General features: G+C 33.8%; 1 protein-coding gene across 2 annotated transcripts; it reads left to right on the plus strand.

Moving 5' to 3' along the window:
- The first annotated feature begins 9,286 nt into the window (after positions 1 to 9,286).
- LOC107863665 (uncharacterized protein At4g26450) lies at positions 9,287 to 12,861 on the plus strand. 2 transcript variants are annotated; one of them, XR_007052944.1, is made up of 5 exons: positions 9,287 to 11,369; positions 11,571 to 11,760; positions 11,940 to 11,994; positions 12,313 to 12,515; positions 12,602 to 12,861. XR_007052944.1 is itself a non-coding variant. In XM_016709698.2 (4 exons), the coding sequence occupies exons 1-4, from the start codon at positions 9,439 to 9,441 to the stop codon at positions 12,652 to 12,654; spliced, it is 2,229 nt and encodes a 742-aa protein (XP_016565184.1). In that variant the 5' UTR covers positions 9,287 to 9,438; the 3' UTR covers positions 12,655 to 12,861. The 2 variants fall into 2 exon arrangements, 1 of the variants encoding a protein (XP_016565184.1); XM_016709698.2 differs by lacking the exon at positions 12,313 to 12,515.
- The last annotated feature ends 4,291 nt before the right edge of the window (positions 12,862 to 17,152 follow it).

Consider the following 17,152-nt stretch of genomic DNA (forward strand, 5'->3'; position numbering starts at 1 on the left):
ACTTTGGATGATCTTAATTCCTTAGATGATGATTGCAATGATCTTGATCAGTTGTGATACTTTTGATGATCAGTGTATTGATTTTTGATGGTCTATTTTATTGAAATATTTAAAATTGTGCAACAACAATATACACTTGATGGATGTGGGTTCTTTTAAGAATAGTTCGTACATTTTGGCACTATGGATGTTTTGGACATAATTGTATTTAGATTTTGCTATCTTTGGTATTGTGGATGATGTGGGTTCTTTTAAGGATAGTTGGTAGATGTTTGGTACTATGGATGTTCTGGACATAATTATGTGTTTAGATGTTGCTATGTTTGGTATTGAGGATGTTAAGATTTTTGCTATCTATATATGTGGGTTCTTATATATGAATGTTAGATATTTTAAGAACATTTTGCTATCTATATATGTGGGTTCTTTTATATGAATGTTGGGTATTTTAAGAATTTTATAATATGCTTATAATATTCAAAATACAAATTAAAAAGGGTTTTGGAAGAAAAGTAATGATGACAGATTTTGCGACAAATTTCATCATTGCCAAAGAAAAAACAGTTGCAACGGATTGAGGAAAATAATCTTTTGTCATAAAAAACTGGGGACTAAATAACAAATTTTTTATCGACGGACTAGCAATGAAATATTTTATCACAAAATAATTAAAATGATGAAATACAATATGAAATTAGTAACGACATTTATAACTATAACAATGAATATATTCGTTGCTATAAAATGGCAACGGATATAGGTCATCTCTATGTCATTGTAAAATTGGCAATGGATTTTATTTTTTTCCATTGCTAAATGGTTAGCAACGCGCAAAATAGCAACAACACATATTCCATCATTGATCCATCTCTAAATTGATATAGCGATGGATACATGTTGATTAGCGACGTTTTTGGTCTGTTGCTAAACGCGGTTTTTTTGTAGTGACTTTGTAGCTCAATCCAACCTAAAGGGACCCATAAGCTATATGGGTTCAGCTCCCCCTGTTGAAAGAGCAGAGCGTGTTAGCCGCACAAACCGAGTAAAATTCGAAGGAAAACTAAAGCCACCATGGGCAATAGCCGTCCCAAATGTATATATCAAGTGTGAGTCATGCACACAGTCATATAGACCCCCAACGCTCAAACATGGTTTCCAATGCTCGTACCCTTGGGATTCACACCTTCATGATGAGCTACACAACCTTCATTAAGCCCAAATTAAAATCACATTACACATAATTTCAACCATTAACCTAGGAGTCATTTATTTATGGATTTACCAGTTGGTATCGTCATACCAATATGCTTGCAAGCTAATATATTTATGTCAAACCAATTCACACTATCAAATCAGACTCTCAGGTTCCATTAAAATCCAAACCATGGCCACCAAGGCCATCCAAATTTATTTTTATATCCATTTATCCATTAATGTGCATTGAGTTCAAAAAGTAAGTTAAACCATGCAATTTTCATAATTTAAATCAAATTCATAATGTGGGTTGAGGTTCATGCAATTCCAAGCCAAAATTTATCCCATTTAAGGAAACTCATGTCCCCTATTCCAACCATTTAAATAATATACCAATTTAGTTCCAAAAACATCAATTTAAAGCATGAATAATCAATTCAAAACATGAGACAAGTAATTCAATCAATAACAACCAAAACCCCAACCCAATTTCAAAACCCACAATTTAAATCACATCAAAATCCATCAAATCAATCCCACAATGTAAAGTTTAAGTTTAGGGAAGAGAAACATGCCTGAAATACACGAGAATTTGAAATCAATTTGAAGTTTGGAGCCTGAATGATGAATTCTCTATGAAACCCTTAAGCTTTCTTGGTTGGAGGGTTAAAGATGAATAAAGTAGAGTTTGATCTTTGAAAACTAAAGAAAAAGAGTCCCTTTTATGTTTATAAGTTGTGCAAAGGGTGAAAAGCCCCAAAAGTCGCTCACCGCAAGTGAAAAAAGATAAAACTGGACAAAATTAACACCTTGGCATGGCAACCATCATCGCAGAGGTTATCCTCCGTGCCACACCGTTATCGCAGACTCCGTGACACAGTGATATCGCAGACCCTTACTGCCTCAGGGTCCCAAAATGACCCCAAACCCCTTCAAAAAATTTCAAAACTTTCTCAAATTATCCTTTTAACATCCCTAAATACAATTCAAGTCAAAAATTGATATTGCAAATACGGAAGATTCAAAAATAAAATGATCAAAATTTTAAGGATCTTCACTAAGTTAAGTTTTTTTTTGTGTTAGGAATCACCAAGGTTGATTAATTTTTGCTGAAACTAGAAGAATTACTGAAGGGGAGAGAAGTGGTGGTTGAACACACCTTTAAAGAAGGGAATCAATTGGTAGATTTTTTAACTAACTATGTTTTCTCTTTTGCAGGTACTGGCAATTATTCTTTTTCAAATTCTCAACAACTATCAGGTGAAGCAAAGATTATATTAAACATGGATAAGGCTCAAGTTCCCATTTCGAGGATGAAAAAGTTGTAGAATGAAGATTTTATTCTCACTTAATCACCAAAAAGGGCCACAAGAATCAGAGATGCCACATGTAAACACAGTACAGTCAAAGCTGCGTAAGTCAGGTTCAGGAATACATAAGAGATGTATGCACAAATTAAAGGAAGCCATAGATCTCAGAAAACATAATAGCAGCACAAATCATCAAATATCGACATACAGTGAGTGTATGAGTTTAAGCAGAAATCAAAGTACCTTCAGCAGAATCGACGGAGTTCAGGCTTTGTTCAAAGAAGTTAATGTCAAAGGATCATCGATTGATACCCACTTAGGCAGTGGTATTAGCTTTAAGTTAAGCTCAACTTGACAAGGAGGGAAAATTAATGATAAATTGACATTGGTTTCTAAATAACTCATAAAGTGAAAGGAAAGAAAATCATCTTATTGTTAAACGAACAAATCGGAAGCTGAGTTAGCTAAGGAAGTCTTCACATGGGTCAATTTTATGATGTTGGTGAGAGGATTCAACGTCTTATATGAAAATTCCAAAACTCAACCTTTTCTTTTTATCAATTTGAACTTTAATAATAGGATGAAATCTTCAATCTCTAGCTATTTTAGGAGAGAAGATCGATTATTGATAGTGAATGAAGATGAAGATGTCGTTTCCACTTCCACTTTCCCCTTTGTCTTTGTTTTTGTTTTTGATTTTTTTTATAGAACTTTCTAGTTTTTTTTTTGTTTTTTTTTTGCTTTTTGGATCGAAGACCCGATCATGGATTCTGGCCAACCAACTTTGTGTAAATATTTTATTCCTAATAAAAGTCCCGATAGCTATTTTAATCCCAAAAAAAAAAAGTTGCCCAGCGCAGCCCACTACGTAGTGATGGATTGAGTTGGTTGTTTTATGGCTCATCAAAATGATGAATCGATCCTATGTGGCCTATCAAATTTGCAAGCCTGTGTGGAATAGCCCGAATAATTGAGCCAGCTCGTATTGACAACTCTAAATATTGAATAAAGAAGAAAGTCACTTTTATGTCCAACAGCTCCCATGCTTATCATTGGTCAATAATCAACTAACTCACTCCTTTTTTTTCACACAAGCTCACGTTGCTTGAAATTATAAAATAATGTGTGTATATATATCACACACACATACTAGTATCATTTAATCTTGTGCTAAGACCGGACACAAACTACATTAACATTTATATTTGTAATTTTATTTTTTTTGCTTTTTTGCTACTTTTTCTTTTTGTCCTTTTTGTAATATTATTAGTTAAGGTACTTCAATTATTTATCAATATTTTTAAAATATTAAATTATATATGTGTTTCAATTTTTTTATTTTATTTTCTTTTTTAATTTGTTTAAGAGATAATGTCTCCTTTCTTTTTGAAGAATTTCTTAAGTTCAATCTTTCACGTGGCATGCTTAAGACAACACGATCAACATATATTTTGGTCCTTTCTAAATAACTCTTTTTACTAGTCATAATTTCCTTTCTAAGAGTCAAATAATATGAATTTTGACAAATATTTTAAGATGTATTTTTTTTAATTTTATTAATATGAAAAGAATTGCAACTTATACACTTTTTGTGTAGTTTTTGAATACACAAATTTTAACTTTAAAATACTAAATTAATTTAATTTAATTTAATTTTAAAAATTAATCATAAAAATGACAATTATGTTAAAACTTGAGACAATTTTAACTTTAAAATACTAAATTAATTTAATTTAATTTAATTTTAAAAATTAATCATAAAAATGACAATTATGTTAAAACTTGAGACAATAATTATTTTTATTTATTACTTAGACGCGACATAAACGTGCAACCACATACATTAAAACCAGTCATTTATTTTATAAAAATAAGGCGAGATAGATAATTTATGCCGAATGCGTTTAATTTAATTAGAAAAGCAGGTTGGTGGATGACGCACGCACTTTCTTTCCTTTTCGATGAATTAAAGAAAGCAAATCAACAAAAAGCATTTACTAATAAGTTATCTTCCAAAAGGGGATATTACCTTTAACAAACCGGAATTTCCCAATTCTTTTTTATATGTATTGATCTTTGACCTTGAAAATAAACAAATTGTAAAATTAAACAGACAAACCTAATTTTGATCTATCTATTATACTTTGTAGCTTGATTGATCTTTTGATAATGATGACGAAGAAAAGGTTCAATTTGATGCTGATGTGAAATGGATCTGAAACCCTAAAAATCATCAGTACAAAAATAATTGCTTCATTTCCCCCAAGGTAACACACACTGCTGTTGCTGAAATTTTCAAAGCTATTTCAATTGCCATGGATTTTAGAGACTTGTCACTTTTAGGGTTTATGAATGAAATAGGAAATTGCAACAACCAAAAGAAAATACTCAATCCGTTCAATTTTACTTGTCCACTATTTCAAAAGGAAAAATAAAGTTGACCTTTGATTATCATTTCAAAATATCGTGAAAAAATATTTTTTTTTTTTTGATATTTTATGATTAAATGTTAATTATGTTATAAAACAAGAAAGAATAAAGAAGAAGAGTAGAGAATATAAAGTAATTTTTATTTCTCTTGGGATAATTTATAATGAAGAAAATCTTTTATTTATAGGGAGAATTTGTCCCTAGTTTCACACTAAAATATAAATACATTAAATCCTGATAAATATCAGCTAGATCTTATTAGATCTTGATATACATTCATTACAATTTAATATATTTATAATACTCTCCCTTGAATGACTAGATAGATAATGTACCTCGTTAAAATCTTACTAGAAAAAACATAGTAGGAAAAAATTCTAGTGAAGGAAAAAAAGTATACATTTCTAACAATACATATATCGGTTGCCTCATTAAAAATATTATACGGAAAACCTAGTGGAACAAAACCTCGTAAGGGAAAAAAAGTACAACGTGTTTTAACTCCCCCTAATGAGAATATCCTTGAACTTTTGCATCTCGATCTTGTGCACCATCTTCTTAAAAGTTGTAATTGGAGAAGACTTGGTGAATAAATCAACCACATTTTCACTTGAACGAATTTGTTGCACATTGATATCATCATTCTTTTATAGCTCATGTGTGTAGAAAAGCTTTGATGAAGTGTGCTTTGTTTTATCTCCTTTATGAATCCTTCATTACGATGTGTTATGCATGATGTATTATCTCCGTATAAAATTTTAGGTAGATTGTCATATTTCACACCACATTTTTCTCGAATGAGATGTATCATGGACCTCAACCATACACATTCTCAACTTGTTTCATGAATAACTATTATCTCAGTATAATTCCATGAAGTGGCTACGATAGACTACTTTTTATATCTCTAAGATATTACAGTACCACCACATATGAACACATAGCCTATTTGAGACCGAGCTTTATGTAGGTCAGATAAGTACCCAAAATCAGCATGACCAATAAGATCGGGAATGCAAACTTGCTAACAAATTAACTAAAAAAAAAAGCTATATCAGACCTTGTAGTATTTGCAAGATACATTAGTGCATCAATTACACTAAGATATGGTACTTCATAACCAAGGAGTTCCTCATTCTTTTCTTGAGGTCGGAATGGATCCTTATTCAATTTTCGCATGTTTCTTATTTAAGAAAATACTCTATTGCTTTTGAAAACTCTCTAAGAGTTTCAGTGATACTCAAATCATCAAATTATATCTTATGAGTATAATAAAAAGTTTCCCAGAAACTTTATATGCTTCAAGCATTTTGAATCCTTTAGGAATTTTCATATGGATGTTTGTCAAGTAATAATATCCAACATGTCAAGTGTAACATCTTCAAGTGTCTGTACTGCAAATCAAATAAGTTTTACGCTTACCAAAATGCATCCTTTCAGGTCACTTGATAAATATTTCTACGTCAGTATGCTTAAATTAACGTAGAATTCAGATCCTCGTGATCTTTTACAATATTGCGCCAATATTGTATCAAAGATATCGTCGACGATTTCTTATTTTGTATCGGTCCACAATGCAATATAACATTTTGAGATCTTATCACTTTATTATTTTCAGGTACCTAAACCTCTCATAAGGTTTCATGAAGTGTTATGTTGTGGGCTCTTCAAGAGCATATTACCTTCCTATCATGATTATTTGCTCCTTATCCTTTTCAAGGATTATTTCATTTGGAATCGATTAGTCTATCATGCTTCACTCATGCATAGACTTTATCCTTTAAAGGCATAAAATAGGAGCACTTGCAGCTAAATATTAGATGTTTTCGACATTTGACTTGAATTATCTTTTGAATGAGGATCTGATGATAATTCCTAACATATTTCATAGTTGTTTATAATCTCCCCCTTATGTTAGGAAAACTAACATATATCCTCCATCTTCTTTGAGGAATCCATCTTTGTGCATTATGGTATATTTATTAATCGTATACCGCACATCAAAACTATTAGATGGAATAGTTGGTTCTTGACCTTGAACCAATTGAGAACAACAACAACAACAACAAACCCAGTGTATTCCCACCTAGTGGGGTCTGGGGGGGGGGTAAGATGTACGCAGTCCATACCTCTACCTCTAAAGAAGTAGAAAGGCTGTTTCCGATAGACCCCCGGTTTGAACCAATTGAGAAGGAAGAAATAATCATAATATATTGGTCTAAGACATACAAGTGCTATTGTATGCAATGTATCATATTTCATACCAATACATGAAACTTTGTTCTCATTAGTAATGGTTCAACTATTTATGAAAGGCATTCAATGCTAAACCATCATCATCAAGATGAATTATCTTGATTACACAATCTGAAAATTATGTTCAATTTATATTGAACAAGTAACTTTATGAATGTCAAACGTAGGTTGACCATGAATGTACATGTGATCATCTTATTGATGCATCTTTTCAACATATTACGTGATAGGTGAACGGGCCCTTATTCACCTTTTATTCGTTTCAAATTTTGAGGGATCCAATCCCAAAATTAGTTGGTCCAACCAACTTATCATGAGAACAAGCAACATTAAAGTTCATGAAGAATTTTCTAATTCTTCAATATATGTACAATTCTCAGAATGCACATCTTCGGGATATCGCAATTGTTCATGTCAACTTATGAACTTTTAATCTAGTAGACTCTAAGTTTACCATGATATGTGTTTTTGCTTTAATAAATTTCAGATTTACTATTATATGAATAAATTTCAGATTTACTACTTCAGAAATAGATTTCAAAATTATTCAACCTCTTTCGGATGTGAGTTGTGATACAATCACAATCAAGTGCATGTTTGCATTAATAAATTTCTCATTCCCTAGGAATGAAATATAATCGTGCCTTAAGCCCATCAAATTATGATAGTTTATAACCTCTTTCAAAATTTTGCTACTTCAGAAACAAATCAAGGCATACGTATGATATAGAGAATTTTTCTCTAGTATATCTTATAATCATATAAGCGTGTGAAAATATCATCACTTTTGATGATCATTATCGTATTGTCCCTCCACGTGTATATTCGTGCATTCAATCACTTGTCTTCTTTCAGACATATTATGCACTGCTATCACATACACCACTGCTACCACATACACCTCAAGTATGAAGTAAGTTGTCATATTTCAAACTTATCATATATTGCTACCACATTCACTTCATGTAATGGAGCATATTCTATGTGTCGAATTTCATGACTTTTCACCCACTACCCATGATTTTGCCTTAGCCATTATAATATCATCAGTAAGGTGCATTGATATTCAAACTCAATGTCTTATCCACGTAAAGGTGTCTTAGGCATAAATCGATGAGTGCTAACTTTTAGCCCTCAAATAATGCTGTTTGAATGCAAACTTTTAAATTTTAATCAACAGATACTTTTGGACTGACTATATCAGGATGAAACATATGTATATAAAAAATAAAATAGACACAAAGAATCACCGAATACAATAATTATATGAAAACATATATAACTATGACCATTAATAGTTGACCAATTCTCTATATAAAACAATTGAAACTTTATTTTATTATATAATGATTAGCTTGGTAGGTGGCTGCAAAACTCTTAGATTTTTTTTTCTTTTACAAAGGAAACGAAACTTTTATGAACAAAATAAACTTATGTTATCATCGCTTAAGATTAATGAATACATCCAGCAAAAGTAGTTAATGTTTCTGACAATTTTAAAATCAAGTTAACTATCAGCAAGTAGTGAAATAGTTAATGAATTTCCTCCCCTAAACATAATATATAATACCAAATCAATATTTAACAAAATAAGATCCCAATTCATATCCTCGTATATACGGACAGATGCAACATGTTACCTTTTAATAGTATTAACCATATGTTTATCTTCAAAGAGTGTCTCGTGCTGATAACGTGTTATAAAACAAGAAAGAATAAAGAAGAAGAGTAGAGAATATGGAGTAATTCTTATTTCTCTTGAGGGATAATTTACAATGAAGGAAGCCCTTCTATTTATAGGGGGAATTTGACTCTAGTTTCACAACAAATACATCAAATCCTGATAGATATCAACTAGACATTCACTATAATTTAATACATTTATAACAAATTATTTATTCTCCATTTTTTTTCCAAGACGTAATACTAAACAATTAACAGGGTTAGCATAGTAAAATAGTCATTTCAATCATTATTCTTTTAATGAGCGCATTAAGTTCAAACTTTGACAAGTAAAAGTGAAGGGTGAACTTAACAGTAAAAGTGAACGGATGGAAAATATAGCTAAAAAATGCGATTGGTCTTTAATTTGAAATCTTGTGTCAGCAAATGGGATTCTTATGACTACTTTTTATCATTTAGGGGAGGTGCTGTTGGAGAAACTAGTAGCTAATTGAGTTGCAAAGACAACACAGCTTTTTGTAGAGTAGTTACTTCTTATTTAACTGATATAATACTCAATTGGAACATGCATGCTAGATATCACAGTCCGGTAAACGGGAATAGATCTAGTTCAATGGGGACAGGGGGTGTGGATGCTGCACCCGGGCGATTCGTGAGAGGTGGTGGTGAATACAGAAATTATAGCCAGGTGGCTTTTGGGCGTGGTCAGTCAAAGCAGTTTGCACTGCCACATGGAAATGAAATTTTCGTGGAAGCTGGACGGCTAGCGGCTGAGTACCTTGTTTCCAAAGGAGTGCTGCCACCGGGTGCTCTTTCTGGGAAATATCAAAACGGTAGCTTAAAGAACATGGTTGGGGAATTTCAGGGATTTAGGTCACAGGAGGCTGATTTTATGTGGGAAGGTCGAATATCATCTCTTCCTCATTTGGGGAATGCTGCAGGTGGTGTAGGCCATGGTAGGAAAAGTTCTCCTGATGAATATAACTCAGTGGGTTCAAGAAGCTTTATGACAGAAGGGAGAAGAAATGGGACCGTTAAAAATTATGGCTCTGAGTTCAATCGAGAATTAGGAAGAATTGGATCGTGGAATAGAGCCAGGAACTCTCCTGATGTAGATGGTCAAGATAATGCTTTTTTTGGGAATAGCGATGAACAGCAAGTAGCTAAGAATAGTGATGGGGTGTTGCGAAATTCCCCTCCCAGGAAAATAAATCCTGAGATTGATAGTTCAGGGTACTCGCTGGTTGATTCAGAGCCTGCAGGCCAAAACAAGGCAGGGGGTGATGCGGGTAAAAAGGCAAGTCCTATTAGCACTGGCAGTAATCTTCCATCAGAGGATGATGCAGGTAAAAAGGCAAGTCCTATTAGCGCTGGAACTAATCTTCCCTCAGAGGATGAACAACAACTTAATGAGAAGTCTGTTGAAATGGAAGCCTCCAAAATAGAAGTTGATCAGGTTGATGTTTACAGCGATAATGGTGATTTGGAGAGAAAAGCTGTCAAGGAGGACATAGAAGTTAAGCTGTGTGCTGAAGAACATAAGCAGATTAGAAAGAATAGTAATGATTTACTTAGTCTATGGAGGTTTGAGCATGTTCCCAAGAAAACTCGCTCTTCATTGGCAAATAGAGTTCTGAAGGTTTGTGATAATGCAGTCATCGAAGATGAGAACACCCGTGAGATAGAGCTATCTAAGGATCCTCAAACACATTCAGAACTGAACCATGTGGATGTTTCCGCTGGTGTAATTTCATCTCCTCATAGTCATGATGCAAGAAACCTTGATTCTGGCAAGTCGGAACCTCTTTATTTGGAGGTAGAATCATGTTCTTCTCACGTCGTTAAACAGGTAGATGAGACGGGTTCCTCATCTCTTGGAGACAGCTTGGTAGTAAAGGAGGATGAAACAATTGAGAAATTACCTGGATTTGAAAGTTGCAATTTTATTAACTTGGAAAGAGGTGAGAAACGAGCATTAGAGCATGATGATGATTGTACAGGGGGAACTAAGAAACCTAGAGAATTGGCTTCATCAATGTGTACTCTCTCAGATGGTATTCTGTACCATTCTAATTCCATGGATGACTGGCCGAATTCACAGGAACCAGGGTCTTCGCATGGTGAGGGGGTGATGTTGTCATCAGATGAAAAGACGGTGGTTGAAATTCCTCTGATTACCAAGAGTGTTGTGGAGCCAGGCACCGAGTTTACAGGAATACAACTTTTTCCAGACTCCTTGAAAACTTGTGACCTCAATCTTTTGGAAGCTTCTGATGTGAATGAGACTCAAAATGCTGATCCTGTTCATTTCTTCCCAGGGATAGCTGGAAGTGTAAAACAAGAAGCACCAGTTGATATTGATCTGACCATGAGCAGTAACTGCAATACAGCTAATAAATATGCTAAATCTGCCTTTGATCATATTGACATTGAGGTGATTGATTTGAAAAATGATTCTGAACAAGAAGACAAGTCTTTGAATAATCCAGAGACAAGGTATGATTACAACAGCAATACATTTATCCTTTAATATCGCTTTGCCTCTTTAATTTGTTTCTGTCTAATTTGGTAGAACATTGGTCAATGATTCATATTTTAGTTGATATTACTGCTTTCTATTAGTTTTCCATAAAGATGTTCCAGGTGAATCAGATTACTTTCCTAGATTCTCCTCTGATTTTGGGAAGTCATACACAGGTCTGAAGTTGTATTTACGGGATCAGATGGTTTTCCTAATAACCCCCATGGTACCGACGATATTCCTGATGTTCAGGATGGTTATGGACAGATGATATCAGAATTGCTTGGGAATGATATACCAAGCTGTTCTTCTGTACCAGCAAATATGAATTCCTTGCACAGCGGTATAGGCCTGCATAATGGAGAGGTACTAGTGCCATGATTTTCATAGTTGGTCTTGGCAGTTATTTATAGAATTGATTCAGTATGTTACTTTAACTAGTGTTGTTTTCTCTGCTTCACCTGCAGCTGAGAACGACGTAACTCTTGATGAATGTTTTTCACGAGCCTCTTGTTGAATATTGTTTTTGATTATTTTTTCTTCAGGGAATGCTTGAAGATGATGATTCAATATATATGTCTTTGGGAGAAATACCGATAAGTATGCTAAAGATCTTTTCTCATGAACTTGAATCTGATATTACTAATTGAGATGTTTTTGGTGGAAATCCTGTGCATGTATGTACTCATGGTTGCTCCATGATCCAACCTATATTATGCATTCACTAATGGTTTCACCAATTGCTTTTTTCTGATTATTGTGCGCATTTATTTGTTCTCTACTCATTTGATTAATTATTCTCCACATTTATAAGCCTTCTGCTTCGGTATGATGGTCCATAAAATGTGTCCCATTTCTAGTTTGTTTCTTACTGTCATAAGCACTACATCCCCTGAGCAGTATCTCTAATTTTGTTAGAAAAAAAGGTGTCAAAAAGATGGGGAAATTGATTGATGATTATAGGATCAGTAAGCAATAAGGAAATCCATGGTGATGAGAGTGACCTTGGGCTTTTGAAACGAGGATGTGTTTTGCTGAATGACGCGTAGTTTAGCTTCTTCAGTTCATTGATGTTCTGCTCCACAGCCATACACATGTACAATAGTTTGTACGACGTGCCTGTATGTGTGCTTCTCTGTTTTGTAGATGAAATCTCAGATGCTATAGGTGTCTTTGTTCTCTAAGCATGCTTTATATATTTGTGTAGGCTTTCTGAGGGCCTGGGAGCAGCAGACACAAGAATTTGGGAAGCCATTTTAAGCTATGACTTCAACGGGTTTTCATAAAATATGTTATGCAATAATCATCTGTATGACTAATTTTAGTCGTCAAACTACAGCAACTTCATGTATATTTCATGGCTTATGGAAGATCCTCACTTCCAGCTGATGTAAGTACTGATCCCCCATCCCCTTCTTTCTAGAAGGGAGGTAGTCAAATGTATTTTCTACTCCTTTTTCTGTTTCAGTTTTTTCTGTTGGTCACAATTTGTCCGCGTCTTTACTTCGCTGATTCTTTGTTGTCTGTATAATTGCTCGTAAGAAATATGCGACATTCAGAGGGTGCATAGGAAAGCTATATTTCATGGGTAACTTTTCTGCTTGGCTAAACAATATACTTAAGTTGATGGAGACTGCTGAGCAAGACAACAGAAGAGTTGATTGTATGAAATAGATCGTATGGTTCAGTAAATGTTTAGTTTTATTTCCAAAAAAAGTTCATCTTTGTCTAATATCCTTATTTTGAAGGATTAATGGGTAATGATAGGACGAATATTTCAATCGAAAAAATAACTCCGGTCTTTGCTCTTTTCTTTTCATATTAGTAGTATATTATGTCAACATACGTTTATACTATGTGACACATAAAACGTGAAATGAGGATATAGTGTTTAACACTGGATTTTGTAAGTAACGCTCGCGCACACGTCATAAATGTTTGTGGATATGTTTAACCATCATGCTTCTTGAATGGATGGAGTCCATTGAGAAAATCGAAAATCACTGAGGCTTGTCCGATGGGCTATTTGCTCCGTAGTGGGGCGTAGGGGTTAGTGTTCGGCTTGAATTGGATGTGAAATTTTTGGTTTTGGATATTTGATTTCAAATTTAAAAGTTAAAAAGTTTTATTTTGTTATAAATGATATTGATGTCTATCATTTTGAAGTGAATATCTATTAAGAATAGAGAGAGTATCTATCAAGATCTATCATGATATGAGATGTCTATCTTTTGGAGAGAATTAAGAGGAATTTTCCTATAAATAGAGGGATCTTTTCATTCTAAACCATTCCTCGACTGACATAAGATATCTCCTCTCTTCTTTTTCTTATTATTGTTGTTCTTATTTTATTATTTCGTAACACGTTGTCAGGACGAGACTCTATCAACTTAGGCTGAAACAATTTCAGTTAGTATAATTAAAGTTGTAGCAGAAACATTTACTGGTAAGTTCGTAGAGTCGAAGTTTGAATTAAGGATATCACTATGCATTTATTGATGTTGGCAGTGTCACGATCTGATTTACGAGTCATGATGACACCTACTTTATCTCGCTAGTAGATAAGTCAAATCGTAGTTCGGAACTATGAGCAATGGATTGACTAACTTGGTGGAAAATGGCCTAAAAATTGAAAATCAACAATACAAGACTTAAATAGCAATAAGACAGTCATAACAGTCTAATAAATAGATAAAAGAGCAACAACCATCCCAAGATTCAGAATTGTTAGTACGAGAGCTACTACAAATGAAACACAAGTACTAAAAAGTCAAATACAATTAGTCTAAAAAAATGAAAGATTAGACATATATAAGTAGAAGGAAAAAGGGATAATGAGTTCACCTAATTTCCGAAATCAAGCATGCATGAGTGTCACATCAACGATGACAACTAGTACTCGGATCTTCTCTAAAAAGGTAGAAGTGTTGTATGAATACCAAAATTATGGGTACTCAATAGGCATCATCGGTTGACTGAGCTAAATCATGGTATAAATACGATAAGATACAAGATAAAATAAACTAAGTCAAGGAAAAATGGGCAAACATGAAAATATGCTCCAACACTGTTGTGCATAAGTAAATAAATAAATAAATACGAAAGAGTATTATAAAGATCACACAATTATGACTAATAAATTAACCCCCATTAGCCAATAAGTACGAAAAAGTAAATGACCCAACGCAGGCTCCCATAAGCCTGAAGGGTACAACCAAAGAAAAATAAACAACAGAGGATCCATAACTCTACTGAATATCAGCTATAACATCAAACTACCCATACCAAATCATATCATTCTCAACTCCTAATGTCGGATTCAGAATGAAACTCATATCATTATCGTCGTCATATCATCCTCAATAGTATCCATGTTATAGCATCATTTGCCGGACTTGAACTGAAACTCATATCAATATCATTATCCATTACCAGACTTGAACCGAAACTATTATTATAAATATCATCATTAATTGCGTACTTGAACCAGAACTCATATATCATTAAACCATATTAATAGACCATGTAAACAAACCACAATCATAAGGAATATAACTAAATTACAATAATTATCCAGCCAAACTTTCCCAAAATTAGCACTAACTCCCAACTACCAGACTAGCGCAATCAATAAGTATCTAATCTCTTTAAAGCCCCAAAATAAGCATTAATAAGGGTATATCAGGTGTGATTAATCATACTAAAGCTAACACAAGTCTTGGCCTAAGATGGGTCGGAGGGGTCCATTTCTAATCCCCAAAGGTTGGTCGGAGGGGCCCACTTCTAATCTCCAAAATCTATTTTAGGAAAACTCTACCCTGGACTAAGCTAAGGTATCTAAATTCATTTATAGATGTTAAATAAGTCCTAATTAGCCCTAAGATAGCAATTTCTTCTAAAACATGAGCAACTAAGTCAATTTCGCCTAAATTACGATTTCGGGATAGCCTAGACAGTCCAACTAACCTAAATATTTTCAGTCATACCTCCAACACCTAAATCCAACTCCATATCTAGCATAATATCATAATCATACTATGAAATAACTCATTCTAAAAAGAGGGTAAACCTAGCCTACCTGGATGCCAAAGAAAAGTTTGGAGAATTCACTAAACCACCAATTTCCCTTTCTAAGAAGCTTTCACAAGGTTCCACGCCATCAAAGTCACAATATACTCATCAAAATGAGAACAATGATACCCATATTTCACTATTCATCTTCGAATCTAAAATTATATAAAAATCTCATATGGAGCCCGTATATGGAATTGCACTTTTGAAATCAACGCAATGTCGCTCTATGCATAAGGAACATTATCCTAAAAAATTTGTGTATTTCTAGTTCTAATGGTGCTACAATCAAGCCACCAAAATTCTATGAATTATTGAAAAAAATGAAGGATTCTATCTAGAAATTAATGAAATCTTACAATATATTTGAAGAAGAAATGCGCAAATTAACTTCACACAAGCCCTAAAATCAACCACAAATGATTCTCTCAAGTTTCTTCCACATTTTAGGGTTCAATAATCTAGGGAATGGATAAAAAATAGTGAAATCGGGATAAGTGGGGCATTTATACCTTTTCCGGCCACACAGATGTCGCTTAAGTGGACACTGAGCCACTTTAGCAATAGACACTAAAGCGCTTAGCTAGCCGCTAAAGTAGTACCTCGCTGACATGGCAGGCCGCTGCGATGGTTGGTTGACTCTAAAACAACTAGCGCTTTAGTGGCCAACTAGCTGCTAAAACGACATTATTGATTTGGTCAGGGCCGATAAAGTGCCCAAAGAGTCACTAAAGTGCCCTCCGCTAAAGTGCCAAAGGACGTTTTAGAGGACGTACCCAATTTTCTTGCATTAGCTGGAGATTTTGAATATTTTTTAGTCTTCACCAATCCTTTGGACTTCATCTGAAATTTCGTGTACATAAGCAAAATATACTGCCTTATCAAACTCGACGCTCCAAACTTAATGGAGCAGTCAAAATTTTCATTCAAGGTCATTTCGACAATTAGTGGGTCCCATACCCATGTGCTATTTTTCTTTAACTTCTAGTCAATAATTCAAAATGAGTTTGGGAGCCTCAAAATCCGAACCAAGGACTTAGCTAGCCTAAAATCTACGTTTCAAAGCTGTTGGAACAGTCAAAATTGGCATATGAGGTCGTTTGACTAAAGTTTTTGTTCTATAGATAATTTAAACCAATGAAGGCTTCAAAATAGAGAATTGGCTCTAAAAACAAATTGAAGTGCTCGGTAACCTAACTGTTAGGTCCAGCAGGTTATAAATAACTTGGGAAAGCTCTAAACTACGAAAATGAGCAGAAACACAGAAAATGACCTGGAGTATCATTATAATATCCACTACTAAAAGAAATTTCGTTCACGAATGTAAAGGATTAGGATGTACCTGAAGCCTCTAACAGGTGAGGATATTATATCCACATATTGCTCTCAATCTCCCAATATAACACCCCATATTTTTTAGGTAAAAATTAGACCATCATTCTTATGTGTGTAAACTCTAGTCTCATGATTTGTATTTTGAATACATGTGTCATGATCATTATCCTAGTGTGAGGAGTGCTTATTAGGAGAAATTTTCATAGAAATCACATAGAGCAAGGTTGAACTAAGAGCCTTTGATTCGGCCAAATTTTGGTATTTGATTCTTAAAGGGTCAACTTTGAACGTGCATAAATTTTGGCATAGATGGAATTTTTCAGCTCAATACTAACCAAATGATGGATAATTT

This window comes from Capsicum annuum, chromosome 3 (genome assembly GCF_002878395.1).
Source record: "Capsicum annuum cultivar UCD-10X-F1 chromosome 3, UCD10Xv1.1, whole genome shotgun sequence".
Classification (NCBI taxonomy): domain Eukaryota; kingdom Viridiplantae; phylum Streptophyta; class Magnoliopsida; order Solanales; family Solanaceae; genus Capsicum; species Capsicum annuum.

Coding starts and splice junctions, on each gene's coding strand:
- LOC107863665 (XM_016709698.2), top strand. CDS start 9,439: ATGCATGCTAGATATCACAGTCCGGTAAACGGGAATAGATCTAGTTCA. Junction 11,370..11,570: donor TTGAATAATCCAGAGACAAG/GTATGATTACAA, acceptor AGTCATACACAG/GTCTGAAGTTGTATTTACGG. Junction 11,995..12,601: donor TTTGGGAGAAATACCGATAA/GTATGCTAAAGA, acceptor ATATTTGTGTAG/GCTTTCTGAGGGCCTGGGAG.